The 15,096-nt window shown below is 38.3% G+C and overlaps 1 protein-coding gene across 2 annotated transcripts in view; it reads left to right on the top strand.

The window, feature by feature from the left end:
- Hsdl2 (hydroxysteroid dehydrogenase like 2) overlaps window positions 1–15,096 on the top strand; it is a 69,784-nt gene that overhangs the window by 26,631 nt on the left and 28,057 nt on the right. Inside the window, exons 6-7 of one of the 2 annotated variants that reach the window (XM_047525402.1) lie at window positions 1,080–1,178; window positions 13,600–13,794. In XM_047525402.1, the coding sequence (XP_047381358.1) occupies window positions 1,080–1,178; window positions 13,600–13,794 (294 nt within the window). The remainder of the gene's footprint in view (window positions 1–1,079; window positions 1,179–13,599; window positions 13,795–15,096) is intronic. The other variant, XM_047525401.1, reaches the window with a different exon arrangement.

The following is a 15,096-nucleotide window of genomic DNA, read 5'->3' as shown; positions in this document are numbered from 1 at the left end:
TCTAATAAAGTTGATTAAATCCACAAAAATAAAGGGATAGTTTGAAGATTTTTTATTAATCACAGGACATGATGGTGCATACCTGTAAGACCAGTGGCCCAGGAGGCTGGGGCAGTAGGATCACAAATTCAAAGTGAGCCTGGCCAACTCAGTGAGACCTTATAAATATCAAGATAAAAGATTAAAAGGACTGGGGATGTAGCTTAGTGGTAAAGCACCTCTGGGCTCACTCCCTAGTACTGTAGATAGATAGATAGATAAAGTTGATTTAAAACTATCCATGAAATACTTTCTTTTTAATGGCAAACTGATGATTTTAGGTGAGTATGCTAAGTAACAAGATTTATTAAGATCATTATATCAAATACTTGGTTCCTATTCCAATAGAATTCACTAACATTTGGAAAGTCACTTGGAATGGGACTCCCCAGAGCAAAACGAAAGAAGTTCTGCTTTAATTAAGTGAATTTGCAACCTTTTGCGGTTATTAATATTTATTTATTGTGGTGCTGAAGATCAAACATGAGGCCTTGCACATCCTAAGCGCATACTCTGCTACTGAGCTGTACCCCAAGCTCATGTTGTTGTTGTTCTAATGTGGTAGTTTCTCTTTAAATAATCACCTTTATTATTTAAAAAGAAAGAACGAATTAAGAAGTAGTAATGCAGTTTATTCCCATAGTATTAAGAAAAACAAAAGTTCATTCATCTTATCTTTAAATCAGATATTTGGATGAAAATATATAAAACTGGTTCATCTTTGTTCAATTAGTTCATAAAAACTCTTATTAAAAAAAACCCAGCACTTTTAAAACTATATTTTGCATATTTTTGTATTATTGAAAAAATTCTCAAAAATATATCGGGGAGCTAGGGAATGTAGTTCAGTGGTAGAGTGCTGGCCTAGTATGCACAAGGGCCTCAATTGGATCCCCAGTAGGACTGGGGTTATGGGGGTATGGAGATAGATAGATAGATCAATCTATCAGAGAGAAAATAGTAACAAATAAATTGGTTATGTATACTCATGAATTAATTTGTTTCTGAATTAAATTATTATTCTTTCTGATTTTTTTCAGCTTATACCATTGCTAAGTATGGTATGTCTATGTGTGTACTTGGAATGGCAGAAGAATTTAGAGGTGAAATTGCCGTCAATGCCTTATGGCCTAAAACAGGTATGAACTTCTTTACAGGTACCTTTATAAGATTTGCATTTATTTTTCCTCCTTCCCCTAGTGCTGGGGATTGAACCCAGAACCTCACCCCTGGATGTCCTAGGCAAGTGCTCTACCACTGAGCTGCACCCCTATCCCTATCCTGGGCACTTTTTCTTTTTCTTTCTTTCTTTTTTTTTTTTTTTTTGTTTTTTTGGGTACTGGGGATGGAACTCAGGGGCACTTAACCACTGAGCCACATCCCCAGCCCTTTTTTGTATTTTATTCAGAGACAGGGTCTCACTGAATTGCTTAGGGACTCACTAAATTGCTGAAGTTGGCTTTGAACTCACGATCCTCCTGTCTCAGCCTCCCGAGTGGCTGGGATTACAGGTGTGTGCCACCACACCCTGCTTCCTTGGCACTCTTGAGCTATATCTCAGGTGTGATGGAGTGGGCAGGGGTAGACTGTCAACAGTAGTATCAGTTGGAAAACATGTTCAATTTTTTTTGTGCAGCATAAAAGCCTTGTCAGTCATCTTTCAGCTTTGACTGGAGCTACAACCAGAGCTGTAGTAGGAACAGTGAACACTGGACCATGTGGAGAGTCTCATGAAGGCCAACATGTGCTTCCCTAACCTTTTCTTTGTCTTTGTCTTTGGTATCTTCCTAAATTTTACAGATTTTTATGCTTTTGTTTTCTCCTTACATGTCCCAAAAAATGCTTTTTAATTTCCTTATATTCTTATTATTTTTATTTCTGCCTTTATAAAAGGCTGGATTATCTGTACTTTCATATGAGTTCTTGTGAGTTCACAGAGTACCCAGAGTCTTCTTGGATGACAGAAGAGTCTTCATGGACCTGGGCTTCGTATATAAATTTACAGTTTTGGTATGACAAGTTGATGGCCTCCTGGCTGCTGAATGAGATGCAGAAAATGAGAGAGATATAAAAATATGAGAAAAAGGGAAAATCTGTCTTTCTTGTAGATTTTTTACTTTACCACTTTTATATCAGAATAGCTCAAAGGAAGAAAAAGAGAAGATAACTTAGTTCATCATAGATTTTTATATACCTAATAGATATAGCCCATGAAAACCTTAATTTCTTTCCTCTTCAGTCTAAATGGGCATCTCATCCCTGAAAAGTATGTCTAATGATAAACATATCATAGTGGGAACTACTTTTTCATTCATTCACATTTTTTTAATTTTTAATTTTATTTCTTTGTAGTTGTAGATGCACCACATGCCTTTATTATTATTATTTTTGTTTATTTTTGTGTGGTGCTAAGGATCAAACCCAGTGCCATGTCAGACAAGCGCTTTGCCACTGAGCTACAGCCCCATCCCTATTCACTACATTTTTAACAGAACTTCATTACACTAACATCAGAAACATCAGAACTTTAGAGATTAGAGTGGCCCCTTCCAAGGAATTGCCTTAGAAATCAGAGTGGTGTGTTCTCTCCTGGGTCCTATACAGAGTGGTATTCAGATAGTCATTGATAAATGGCACTTTTGGATTTTTTTTGAAAGTCTCTTCATATTTTTCATCATGTTTCTTGAAAATACTTAATTGGTAGCAAATTGGATTTTTTTTTTTTTCATTTAATATGAGGAGGGTCAGACTAGGAAGGAAAGAATAAGACTGTGACTGAGAAGGACTTTAATTCCTTCTGGGAGAGAGGACAAAATGGGGCCAGCAGAGAACACTGGAGGGAGACTAGATACAGACAGTCTCCAACTTAGGATGGTTGGGTTTAATGATTTTCTGACTCTTCAATGATGTGAAAGTAGTTCAGCTTTCAGTAGAAGCTGTACTTCTGATTTTGAATTTTGCTTTTTTCCTAGGCTAAGAATATGCAGTACAATACTCTTGTGATACTGGACAGTAGCAACGAGCTGCTACTTCCAGTCAGCCACAGAGTCACATCAGGGTAACAGCTGATTTCTGCTGTCTACTGTGCTGTCGGCATCATTTTGGATATTGTGTTTTGTGTTTTTGCATACTCCCATGTTTATAAAATGCCCATCTGGCTGAATGTGGTGGTGTGCACCTGTAACCCAAGTGACTCAGAAGGCTAAGGCAGGAGGATCACTAATTCAAAGCCAGCCTCAGTAACTTAGTGAGGCCCTAAGCAACTTAGTGAGACCCTGTCTCAAAACAAAAAAAACTGGGGATGTAGCTCAGTGGTAAAGTCCTCCTGGATTAAATCCCCAGTATAAACAAGCAAACCCGAATACCCATCTAAGTATGTACATGATATTGAATATTCTGTCATAAAATATGCTTTGTTTAGATGATTTGTCCAACTGTAGTCTAATTTAAGTGTTCTGTATGGTAGGCTAAGCTGAAGTAGGTTATGCATTAAATACTTTTTTTTTTTTTTTGGTACTAGGAATTGAACCCAGGGGTGCTTTACCACCAGCCCTTTTTATTTTTTATTTTGAGAACAGGATCTTGCTAAGTTGCTGAGGCTGACCTCAAACTTTCAACCCTCCTGCCTCAGCCTCTTGAGTTGCTGGGATTACAGGCATACACCACCATCCCCATTTAAGATATTCTCAATTTATGATGGGTTTATAAGGGCATAATCCCATTATAAGTTGAGGAACATTTGTACTGAAAGCTCCTGAACAGAACTTGAATGGAGGAGATTTGAGGACCTCAACAGGGTAGCTCAGTAGGAGAGATTTCTTCCCCCTGAGGCATAGACAGTAAGGAACACAGGGAAACTTCTTCTTTAGGGCCCAAAATGGATTTAATGACTGGTACATCTGATGTGTTAACTACCCATGGGGCAGAGACTGTTGTACTTAATTAATGCTGGCAAAGTTGAGCATCTACAGTATCTAACTGTAAACAGAGCCTTGAACAAGCAAAGCAAAATTCAGTGCAGGTAAAGGGACTCATATCCAAGACACAGAAAAAATAAATAAAACACCTAGAATAGCAGCTTTCAGTGGAATAAAACTGCTAAAGAAACAGAAAATATCTTGATTAAAAACAATAGCTACATTAAGAGATTGAATTATAGCAGAAAAATGCTTTCTGGAAATAAAAATAGATTGTTGTGAATAAAAAATATATGTACAGCAGATGGATGGAAGGACTGGATATTTATTGTAATACCTGAATAAATAGCTTGGAAGTTCAAGTAGAAGACAAAAAAGAGCAAATGCACTGTGACTAAAAAGAAGAGACTTAGAAAACACATCAAGGGGAACATGCAAATATCAGGAGTCCCAGAAGGAGGACTGGAAAAAGAACAAATAGAGGAAAAGCGATAATTGAATCAATAATAGAAAACAATTCCCCTGAGATTGAAGAAAGACAGACATGGGTAAATTGAAAGGTTTACCAAATATGAGCCTGAGTTATAGGAAGTGGGAAAAAAAACATCTGAGGACTTTCAGAATTTCACGGATAAAAAGAAAATTTGTCAAGCATGTTTCTTAACCAAAAAAAAAAAAAAAAAAAAGTCTACAGTCTCTTTTTATCTTCAACACCAGAAATTAGAAGGCTGTGAAATAACATCTGTACACTACTAACAGGAAGGAACTCAGCCAAGATAATATTTATTGAAGGAAGAATGTGAATCTGCTATCACACTTGAGAAAAATCTAGAAAAGGCTCTTAAACAGCACACTGTCAGAACAGACTTTTCAGGCTAGGATTCAGAAAAGAAAAGAGAAAATAATGAAAGCAAATAACACTGCAGTATGTATGACTAAATATAAGTGGATTATGATAGAATAACTGGAAATATGAAATATAGGTACTAAACAAGAATTCTTTTTTTTTGTTTGTTTATGAAGACTTTTTTTTTTTTTTCGTGGTGGTACGAGGAATTGAACCTAGGGTCTTGTGCATGCAAAACGAGCACTCTACCAACTAAGCTATATCCTCAGACCAAACAAGAATTCTTGATATAGAAGAGAATATAAGAGAAAACTTTAATATTGGTCTTTAACCAAAAGCAGTAAACTCTCTTTAAAACTTAGGAGTTAGGAAAGTCTTTGTATTCTAAAGGGCTCATATGAGCCTGGGTTTGGGGACAGAGGGGCATTTTGATAGTCTCATTTTGGAGCAGTTACAGCTCTGTTTGGTGCTGGGACATAGAAATGCATTTGGATTTCAAAATTATAAACAACACCTTCCTAAACATTTTTTTTTTTTGGTACTAGGGATTGAACTCAGAGGCACTCAACCACTGAGCCACATCCTCAGCCCTGTTTTGTATTTTATTTAGAGACAGGGTCTTGCTGAGTTGCTTTAGGTCCTTGCTGAGTTGCTGATGTTGGCTTTGAACTTGTGATCCTCCTGCCTCAGTCTCCTGAGCTTCTGCCTCAGCCTTTCGACTTCTCTCTCATACTTTCTCAGGTTCCTTCCCCAGCTCAATTAGTTGTCACTGCTACCAAAATTGATAGAGTTAGGCAGTCAGTTAAAAGGGAAGACTCAGAGGTAATGGAGTTCTCTTTGTACCTCTTTTATGTTGTCACTTTCCATTCATTTGTTTTCCAAACATTCATTGAGACTTACATGGTTCTCAGCAGTATTCATCGATGATGCTTTTCACAGATAATTCATCTGCTGAGTGCAGGCATTGGGTTCTGAGATGAAGGCCATGCGATCTTCACCCTCACAGAGTTTACCATTTAGTGGGGAGATGAAGAGTTTGTTACCATTGTTTGCTCTTGGTCTTCCTGCTTGCCTCCACTCCTCTAACCTGTAGGTTTTTGGAATCCTGAGTTAACAAAGTGAGAAAAAGCCTATGACGAAGAATTTTAGATCTTATTGATACAACAGACATTATTAGACACCTGTTATGTGCCAGGTTCTGTTCTGTTTGCTTAAGGTACATCAGGACAAAACTGATAAGAATCTCTGCACTCATGGAACATAACAGTCTAATTGGGAGAGACACAGTAGACAATCAAATAGATGATAATGCTGTGAGGAAATAGAACAAAGTAAGGGGGATTGGGAGTCTCGTATGTTGGGGAGAGAAGGTTTCAATTAAAAAAGAAAAGCTTGGCTTTTTTGAGAATGTTGCATTTGAATGTAGACTTGGAGGTGACAGAGTTAGCCTGGGGAATGTGTTATCTGAAAGAAAAGTGTCCAAGGCAGAAGAAGTCATCAGTGAAAAGGTCCTGGGGATAAGCATGGCTGATGGGCTCAGAGAGCAGGGAGAAGGCCAGTGTTTCTGGAGTAAGGGGAGAGGAGTAGGACATGATGAGATGATATCCATGGGAAATGGGGGTCAGATGTCATAGGTCCTTGCCAAGGTCCCACCTTTTACTTGGATGAAATAAGCTGTTGCTGGGTTTTGAGCAGAGGAATGACCTGACCTATCTTAAATGCTTTAAAGTATCTCTCCAGCTGTTCTGTTGAGCCTAGGTTTTCCTGGACGGGGAGCACAAAGAGAGAAACTGGATGCAACTGCAGTGCAGTAAAGGTGGTGGAGAATGGTCACATAGTGAGATATTCTACAGATAGAACCAGCAGGTTCTGCTGATGGATTGGATGTGGGCGCAAGAGGACAGAGTCAAAGATGATGCCAAGATTTTTGACTTGAGCAACTAGAGCAGTGCACATGCCATGGACTGAGATGGGGAAAGGCCATAGATTAGGAGAGCAAGATTAGGAGTTCAGTTTGGGGCATTGTGTTTGAGCATCCAAGTGGAAATGGTCAATAGACAGCTGGGCATGCGAGTCTGGGGGTTATCAGCATATCAATCGATGGTGTGTGCAGCCACAAGACTTGATGATGCACAGGGAAGAAGGACCATTGGCCTGTGCATCATTAAATGGCTGAGAAAAAGAGGAAGACCTGCACAGGCCAGTAAGAGAGGAAGAAATCCAGAGTATGATGCCTTGAAAACCATTTGAAACAAGTGTTTTGAGGAGGAAGGGGAGCGATTGTGTCAAATGTTGCTATTAGTTTTTATAAGGTGGGGATTCACCACTGAATTTGGTAGCCTTTGCATCTCCTTCACTTCACTTAACACATTTGTAATTACTAATTTAAAATTGTGGTTGTTCAGTGCATTCCTTCCTAAAATGAAAACTTCTTGAGAATAGGGACAAGTGTTTACTGTGTTCATTTTAGTCTAGTCATTATAGACTTTCAGTAGATGTTTGATGAATGAATGAGTGAAATGAACGAACAAACGTGCAGTATGATTGCCTCCTTCTTAGCTTCAAAGTAGACAAAACTTTATATGAAGGAGAATATTGTGTGGCACAAAATACCGAAGACATCATCAGGATCTGCAGGAGAAATCAGCTCTTTGCTGTAACTTTAAGGTGCTTGTTTTCGGTTTACTAGACATCTTGGAGCCAGTGGTATCATTTGGTCTGAGAATTGATGACATGGTAAATTAAATTTATAGTCATATTCCTTGTGATACATGGAATGATGAAATATATACAGGGTGCTTTTGAAACATAGCAGGAGGGCCTTGTAGCTCAGGTTAAAGGGTAATGAATGGAGATTTTCAAAAGGAGACATACAGTTGAAATAAGATCTCAAGGGGATGGTGAGGCTAGCAAGGAGAACTGGGGAATCCATCCCTTGGCATAGCCAACCACATATGCAAAAGCTGGAGCATGGGAAAATCTGTGCATGTGGCGGAACTCCAGGAGTTTGATGGGGTGTACAATAGGGTGTTGGCTGTTGTTTCCCACTGAACTTGAGCAACTCAGGTACTTCAGGCTCACTGGAATGTTGGGTGGAGATGAGGGTGTGGAGGGAGATGGATGAGCTAATCTTCAAGTCTTGTTTGCCAGCTGTAGCTGTTGATATCCACCCCTGCCCCATGCTGGGGGTCGAGCCCAGGGCCTCACACATGTTAGGCAAGCGCTCTAGCACTGAGCTGCATCCCCAGCCTAGGAGCTCTCAAGTCCATTCTCATTGCCTTGCTCATGAGCACTGTAATATTCTATCTTTACCTCCTCTCGCTGTAGTCTTACAAGTCATTCGATAGTCAGGTGCGGGATTAAACATCTTAAACAGCCATATCACTTCATGCTCCTATTTTCCTTTCTTCTTATTATTGCTCTTCTGTTTTAAAAATTCTTCAAATGGCTCTCTACTGAATATAGGCAAAATTTCATAGCCAGGAGTGTTGGCATGTACTAGTGATTATAGCCACTTGAGAGGCTGAGGCAGGAGGATCACAAGTTCAAGGCTGGCCTGGGCAATTTAGTGAGACTGTATCAAAATTAACAACTACAACAAAAAAAGTAAGGGATGGTGGTTTGGGGATTGTAGTTTCAGTGCTAAAATGTCCCTGGGTTCAATCCCCAGCACTGGAAAAAATAATTTTCTTTTAAAAAACAGTTTAGTAATAATAAGTAGGATGGAAAGGTAGTAATAAGGTGATATGTTTGTTGATAGATTTAAGACATTTAATCCCACATCTGACTATTGGATGACTTATAAGATTATAGAGAGATGAGGCAGGAAAGATAGCTAGAATGTTACATTATTCATGAGTAAGGCAGTGAAATGGATTTGAAGAGGTGTCCAGGCTCTGGGCTGTTTGATTAATTAAAAAAACAAAAACAAAAACACATTTCCTCATTCTGGACTGTGTAGAAGAATGTCAGCTGGAACTGATTTATGTCAGCTAGAAGTAGTCTGACAACATGATTGCCATTTAAGGAAAAGGAGATATTATCACAAGGAGTGAAATGGATACCGTGTAACATATATTATTTTTAATCAGAGCAGCATCCTGCTTGACCTCTTGGCTTGGTACTGGTGATATTGCCCCTCCTGGCTTTAACACTTTTCATTCTGCTAAATTTATCACATCTAGAGAAGAATCAGAGGGCAGGCCTGTAATGGTTTCTCACTGGATGATCATACACTCACATACATACACACATGTGCATGGCATGTATCTATGTGTCTTTGTTTTTGCAGTGCTAGGGATGGAACCCAAGGGCTTACACATACTTAGGCAAGCACTCTACTGTACTGAACTATACCTGCCATATTTTTTTTTTTTTTTTTTTTAGTTCTGGGGATTGAACCCAAGATCTTATGCATATCAGGCTAGTATTCTATCAATGAGCCATATCCCCAACCCTTCTTAAAATTTTGTTTTGAGACAGAGTCTTACTAAGTTCCCCAGCTAGTCTCAAACTTGTGATCCTCCTGCCTCCACCTCCTAAGTAGCTGAGATTATATGCATGCACCACCACGCCCAGCTTCAGCAAACATATTCTTAATAAGACTTCTAATTTAGAATTTTTAAGAATTCTCTGTGATTCATATAGTCTATCTACATTGAGACTGAGAGTGATCATGTATGCTTATAGTGTCAAGACAGACTATCTTGAATCACTCTAGGATTATAATTTTTTCTTTCTGTAAGACCCATTTCATAGTTCCTGTTATGGTGTAGGGTGGGGGAAAAGGGAAGCTGGCTGCTACTCAAAATGTTTGTGCCTCCTCCACTTGACTGGTCTGGACACATGTGTTGGAAACAGGAAAGTTCACTTTGGGTTGGATTTTATGTGGGCAGGCTGGGATGAGGAGTTTGGGAAGGGCAACTGCTGATCTGGTAGTGGCAGCAAAGAGGACGGTCACAGTCCTCTGACACCTGGATCACATTACAAACAGATGTGAGAACTCAGTTAGCCATGGAGGGTGAGGAGACAGCGGGCAGCTGTCTCCTCCACTTTGGTACTGGAAATCAAAACAAATCCCCCTGTTTTTCCAGGGACCTATTCACTGATTGGGTTCAACAACTTTTGTATCATATTTTGTTGATTCTGAGATACCCAGGTTTTACACTTTTACATTTGTGATATCAAAATATTTTACATCTCTGATATCAATATGCACCTTGCAGTTGATGATGTTTCATGGTTCCATTGATAGTTCTTTTGTATCCTTAGTGTTGTATAAAGTAAATGGTGACATAATTGAGTCAGTGAGCACACACATAGATACCGGTGAGGGGCAGTGGGGGCTGGCAGGTGTTGAGAGGAGAGGCAAGCTCTCAGTGGAGAAGGAGTTGAAGGCAGTGCTGATATTTTAAGCTTGATATGTACTCCAAATGTTTATATAAGAAGAAATCTTTGGTTGGTTTTAAGACTTGTTACAGTTGGTTTTGAGTAAACTCTTGTTAGGAGAATCAATCAGAAGCTATTAGAGGGGGCTGGGGAGATAGCTCAGTTGGTAGAGTGCTTGCCTTGTAAGCACAAGGCCCTGAGTTCGATCCCCAGCACCCAAAAAAAAAAAAAAAAAAAAAAGAAGCTATTAGATATCTCTCCAGTTATTCCCTAATAAGACTCAAGTTTTGGAGTTACTTTTCTGATTCTTGTGATTGAAGTTTTATCTCTATTCATTATAATTCACTCATTTTCTTTCCCAGAGATCATCAGGAAATTTTATTTGATGGATCCTATTATTAGGCTGTTTTTATTATCAGTTTTTATCTACCTGTCGAGTTAACCTGTTGACATTGTAAAATCTTGAGATTTTGAGAAGATTTGGGCCTGGTAATGTGGTTCAGAGGGAGAGACTTCTCTGGCATGTGTAAGGCCCTGGGTTTGATTCCCAGTGTGGCCACAAAAAGAAAGAAAGAAAGAAAGAAAGAAAGAAAGAAAGAAAGAAAGAAAGAAAGAAAGAAAGAAAGAAAGAAAGAAAGAAAGAAAGAAAGAAAGAAAGAAAGAAGAAAGAAAGAAAGAAAGAAAGAAAGAAAGAAAGAAAGAAAGAAAGAAAGAAAGAAAGAAGAGAGAGAGAGAGAGAGAGAGAGAGAGAGAGAGAGAGAGAGAGAGAGAAAGAAAGGAGAAAGAAAGAAAGAAAGAAAGAAAGAAAGAAAGAAAGAAGAAAGAAAAAGAATAACTACATAGCTCCTGAGTTTGCCTCTTAATTTTGAGTCTACTTGTGCCTTCTTTCTGTCTTCTCTAGAAAGATTGTTAAAAGTAATAGTAGGTTGTTTGGGAGAACAATTCCTTGTTCTTATGTTCTGTACATGCATGCATGCACACATAGCATGTATATATTTGACCTATTCTTTTTTTTTTTTTTTTTTTGTATTGCCTGGGATCAAACTCAGGGCTTTGCACATGCTAGGCAAACACGCTACTACTGAACTATACCACCAACCTGACATACATATTTTTATTAGTCTTCTAATTTAGAATTTTAAAAAATTCTCATGCCGTTCATATAGTCTATGTTGAAACTAGAAGTATATGAATATGTATAATGGTCTCAAAATTTGCTGTCTTGAAATAGTTACAGAAAAATTGAGTAGTTTATGGAATTATAACTGAGTTCTTAAGAACTTGGTTAACAAAGTACGTGTGTTGGCTAGAAGTCAAGCTTCCAGGTACTTGAATTCCAGCTTTTGTGACCCTGGGCAAGTCACATCCCCTTTGTGTCTTAGTGCTTCTTTCTGCAAAGTGGGAATAAAAGTTCTAAGAATTAATTCAGATAATATATGTAAAAATGTGTAGGAGCATGCCTAGCACAAGGTACACTTAATGAATGTTAGCTGCTTTTTTTTTAATTAGACATCACTTCAAGGGTGAAACCAGAATTCTTGAGTTAAAAAAAAATTAACTCCTAGTAAGTGAACTTTAGTTATAAGGTATAAAAGTATCTTCTAACTCAGTGCTTTTAGGAAATCCCCCAAGTTAATTGAGCAAGTATATAAGTTGTTACAGTGTGTAATAATTTCAAATGCTGTTTTGATGATGGAACAGAGAGAAGTTTTGCTAGAATCTCAAATCTGGGTATGGTGGCACATGCCTGTAATCCCAGTGGTTCAGGAGGTGGAGGCAGGAGGGTGGCAAGTTCAAAGCCAGCCTCAGCACCTTAGCAAGGCCCTAAGCAGCTTGGCGAGGCCCTGTCTCAAAATAAAAATAAAAGGGGCTGGGAATGTGGCTCAGTGGTCAGTGGTTAAGCACCCCTAGGTTCAATCCCTGGTACCAAAAAAAAAAAAAAAAAAAAAAAATAGCACATGGAAACAAATTGATTTTCATTGTTTGTGTGTAAGCTAAGATATACTTCAGCAAATTGAGATGTTACAATTTGGCAGTATATAATTAACAATGTACTACTCATGGAGTTGCACATTACTTCATATAAGAAACATAGACTTTAACAAGTATCTGCCCATCTACTCAGAAGGCCTAAGGCAGGAGGATTGTTAGTTCCAGGCCAGCCTCAGCATGAGACCCTGTCTCAAAAAAATAAAAGGACTAGGGGTGTAGCTCAGTGGTGAAACACCCTGGATCCAATCCCCAGTACTAACCACCCCATGCCAAAAAAACAAAAACAAACAAAAAACCAAATTGTGAAAATCAAAAATTATAGATTATAGTTAATTTGAAAAATTTTCCCTTTGGACTGGTGGTGTAGAGGCCCTGGGTTCAGTCACCTGCACCCAAACTGACATACAAACAGATTCTTCCTTTACTTCTTTTTATTTTATTTGCTAAAATTTTCTATAACCCAGTATTGTCTGAATTTTAAAACAACCCTCCAAAATCCTGCCAGTATTCCTTGCACAGTTGTGGGCTTTTGTCATTGTTTTAGACACTGGTGATCCAGTGATGAACAAGAGAAACAATGTCTGTTTTCTAATGCAGGAGTAAGAGGAGTAGTAAACTTAGGAATGGGAGCTCCATATTTTAGAGGTGGAAAACTGAGGACCAACGATGTTGGTATAAAAATCCCACTCACGTGCCTTTGTGCTCAGTGTGTTTTCTTTATACCTTACTGGCTTTCTTGACTGAGGAATGCCATGAATTCTTTTTATTTTGGTATGGGGCACTGAACCCAGGGGCGCTTGACCTCTGAACCACATCCCCAGCCCTTTTTAATATTTTATTTAGAGATTGGGTCTCGCTGAGTTACTTAGGATTTTGCTAAGTTGCTGAGGCTGGCTTTGAACTCATGATGATCCTCCTGCTTCATCCTCCTGAGCCTCTGGGATTATAGGCATGCACCACCACGCCTGGTACCAGGTGAATTATTGAATGTCCTAAATCAGAAGTCTCTTTAGCTGTGATTCTCCTAAGGGAGTCCTATGTAGGGCAGCATCGTACAGGGTAAGGAGTATGTGTTTTCTTTTTCTTTTTTTAAAATAATTTTTAGTCATCATTGGATCTTTTATTTAATTAACTTATTTCTATGCAGTGCTGAGGATTGAACCCAGGGTCTCACATATGTCAGGCAACTGCTCTACCACTGAGCTACAACTCCGGTCCAGGAGTATGTGTTTTCTACCCTCTTCTTTCTCTAGAACATTTAAAAAAATATTTAAGCTTTTTGGATCTTGTTTTCATCATCTAAGAAATAAAGAGATTAGCCTTGGTAATTTTGAACGAAGGTACTTGCTTGTTACTTCCACAGTCCTTTTGTTTGATTTGGAGTTATGTACACGTACGTTTGTGTTTTCTCTACAGCCATACACACAGCTGCCATGGATATGCTGGGAGGATCTGGTGTTGAAAGCCAATGTAGAAAAGTTGATATCATCGCAGATGCTGCATATTCCATTTTCAAAAAGCCAAAAAGTTTTACTGGAAATTTTGTTATTGATGAAAATATCTTAAAAGAGGAAGGAATAAAAAATTTTGACATCTATGCAGTTAAACCAGGTGATACTTATAGTTTTTCAAAGTAGTGATGTTTTTTCCATATTTTCTGCAATGAGTACATCTTGTGTGTGTGTGTGTGTGTGTGTGTGTGTGTGTTTATGTGTGTGTGATTATAAAATGAATATGTTCTTTTAAAAGCTGTCCTTCCATTGAAGTGAAAAACCCACACCAATATTTGAAAAAGAGAGAAAGGACAAATAGAAGTGAGTTGAGGACTTTTGAAGTGATACAGAAGGGTTTTATCAGCTACTGGACATTTTCAGATTTTGAAACCAGAAATGAAAATTAACTTTTAAAGTTGTGTTAAAATCAGAGTTAAGATTCTATTTAAGGCTATGCATCAGATGGTACAATAGTTTTTTGTTGTTGTTGTTGTTGTTTGTTTGTTTTGTTTTATAAACTTAAGATTGTGGACTCATTCCAAGTGTTTATTTTTAAGTGCGATCTTTAATAGCTTAATGATGGATTGTGAAGGTGCATTGGTTAGCTCATACTGTCTTAGGTACAGTAGTCAGATTTGAGAAGTTTCCAGAAGAGGCTCCCTTATTAAAAAATAACTTCCTCTGAAATTGCAGGAAAGATGCAATGGCACTTGACTGTAGTCTCAGCTACTTGGGAGGCTGAGGCAGGACAATCGTTTGAGCCTAGCAGTTATGGACCTTCCTGGACAATATAGTGAGACCCTGTTTCACACACATACATAAATGAATGAATGAAGCCATAGATGCGAGTTATATCTATTTGTACTAAAGTATATTTTAAGTATTATTCATTAAACTGAACTTATAGCTGACAAAAGCCACATTTTTAGATTTGTGTCATCCTTACACGTCTCTTTAGTTTCCACTGGATTAAATAGCTGATTGCAGTTTTACATAGCACTTTCACTTATATTATCTGTTTAACTTTCATAGCAATCCTGTGAGGGAAGTAATATTGTTTAATGATTAAGAACATGAAATTTGAGAAAAGACAATTTGAGCTCAGATTTGACTCTGCTTCTTAATACTGTGTGGCTTTGAGTATGTTACCCACTTTCTCTGTGCCCATTTCTTTTTTGGGAAAATGAAGCGAATGATACTTTCCATACAGGATTTCTGTTAGAACTATGTGCAATAATGTATATAATGTGTTTGGCACAGTACCTGACATACAGTACACTCACATTATTTAGTAGTTCGTATATTCCAGTGGGAAAAACAGGCTGAGAGAAATGAAGCCTTTGCCTAAGGGCCAGTGGCTAATAAGTTGCAGAACCTGAACCAGACTCCTCCTTCTGGGTCCTGGTACAGTGTAATGATC

This window comes from Sciurus carolinensis, chromosome 14 (assembly GCF_902686445.1).
Source record: "Sciurus carolinensis chromosome 14, mSciCar1.2, whole genome shotgun sequence".
In the NCBI taxonomy this organism is placed as follows: Eukaryota; Metazoa; Chordata; class Mammalia; order Rodentia; family Sciuridae; genus Sciurus; species Sciurus carolinensis.
The sequence above is the reverse complement of the archived record's forward strand: the minus strand, read 5'-3'. Positions and strand labels throughout refer to the sequence as shown.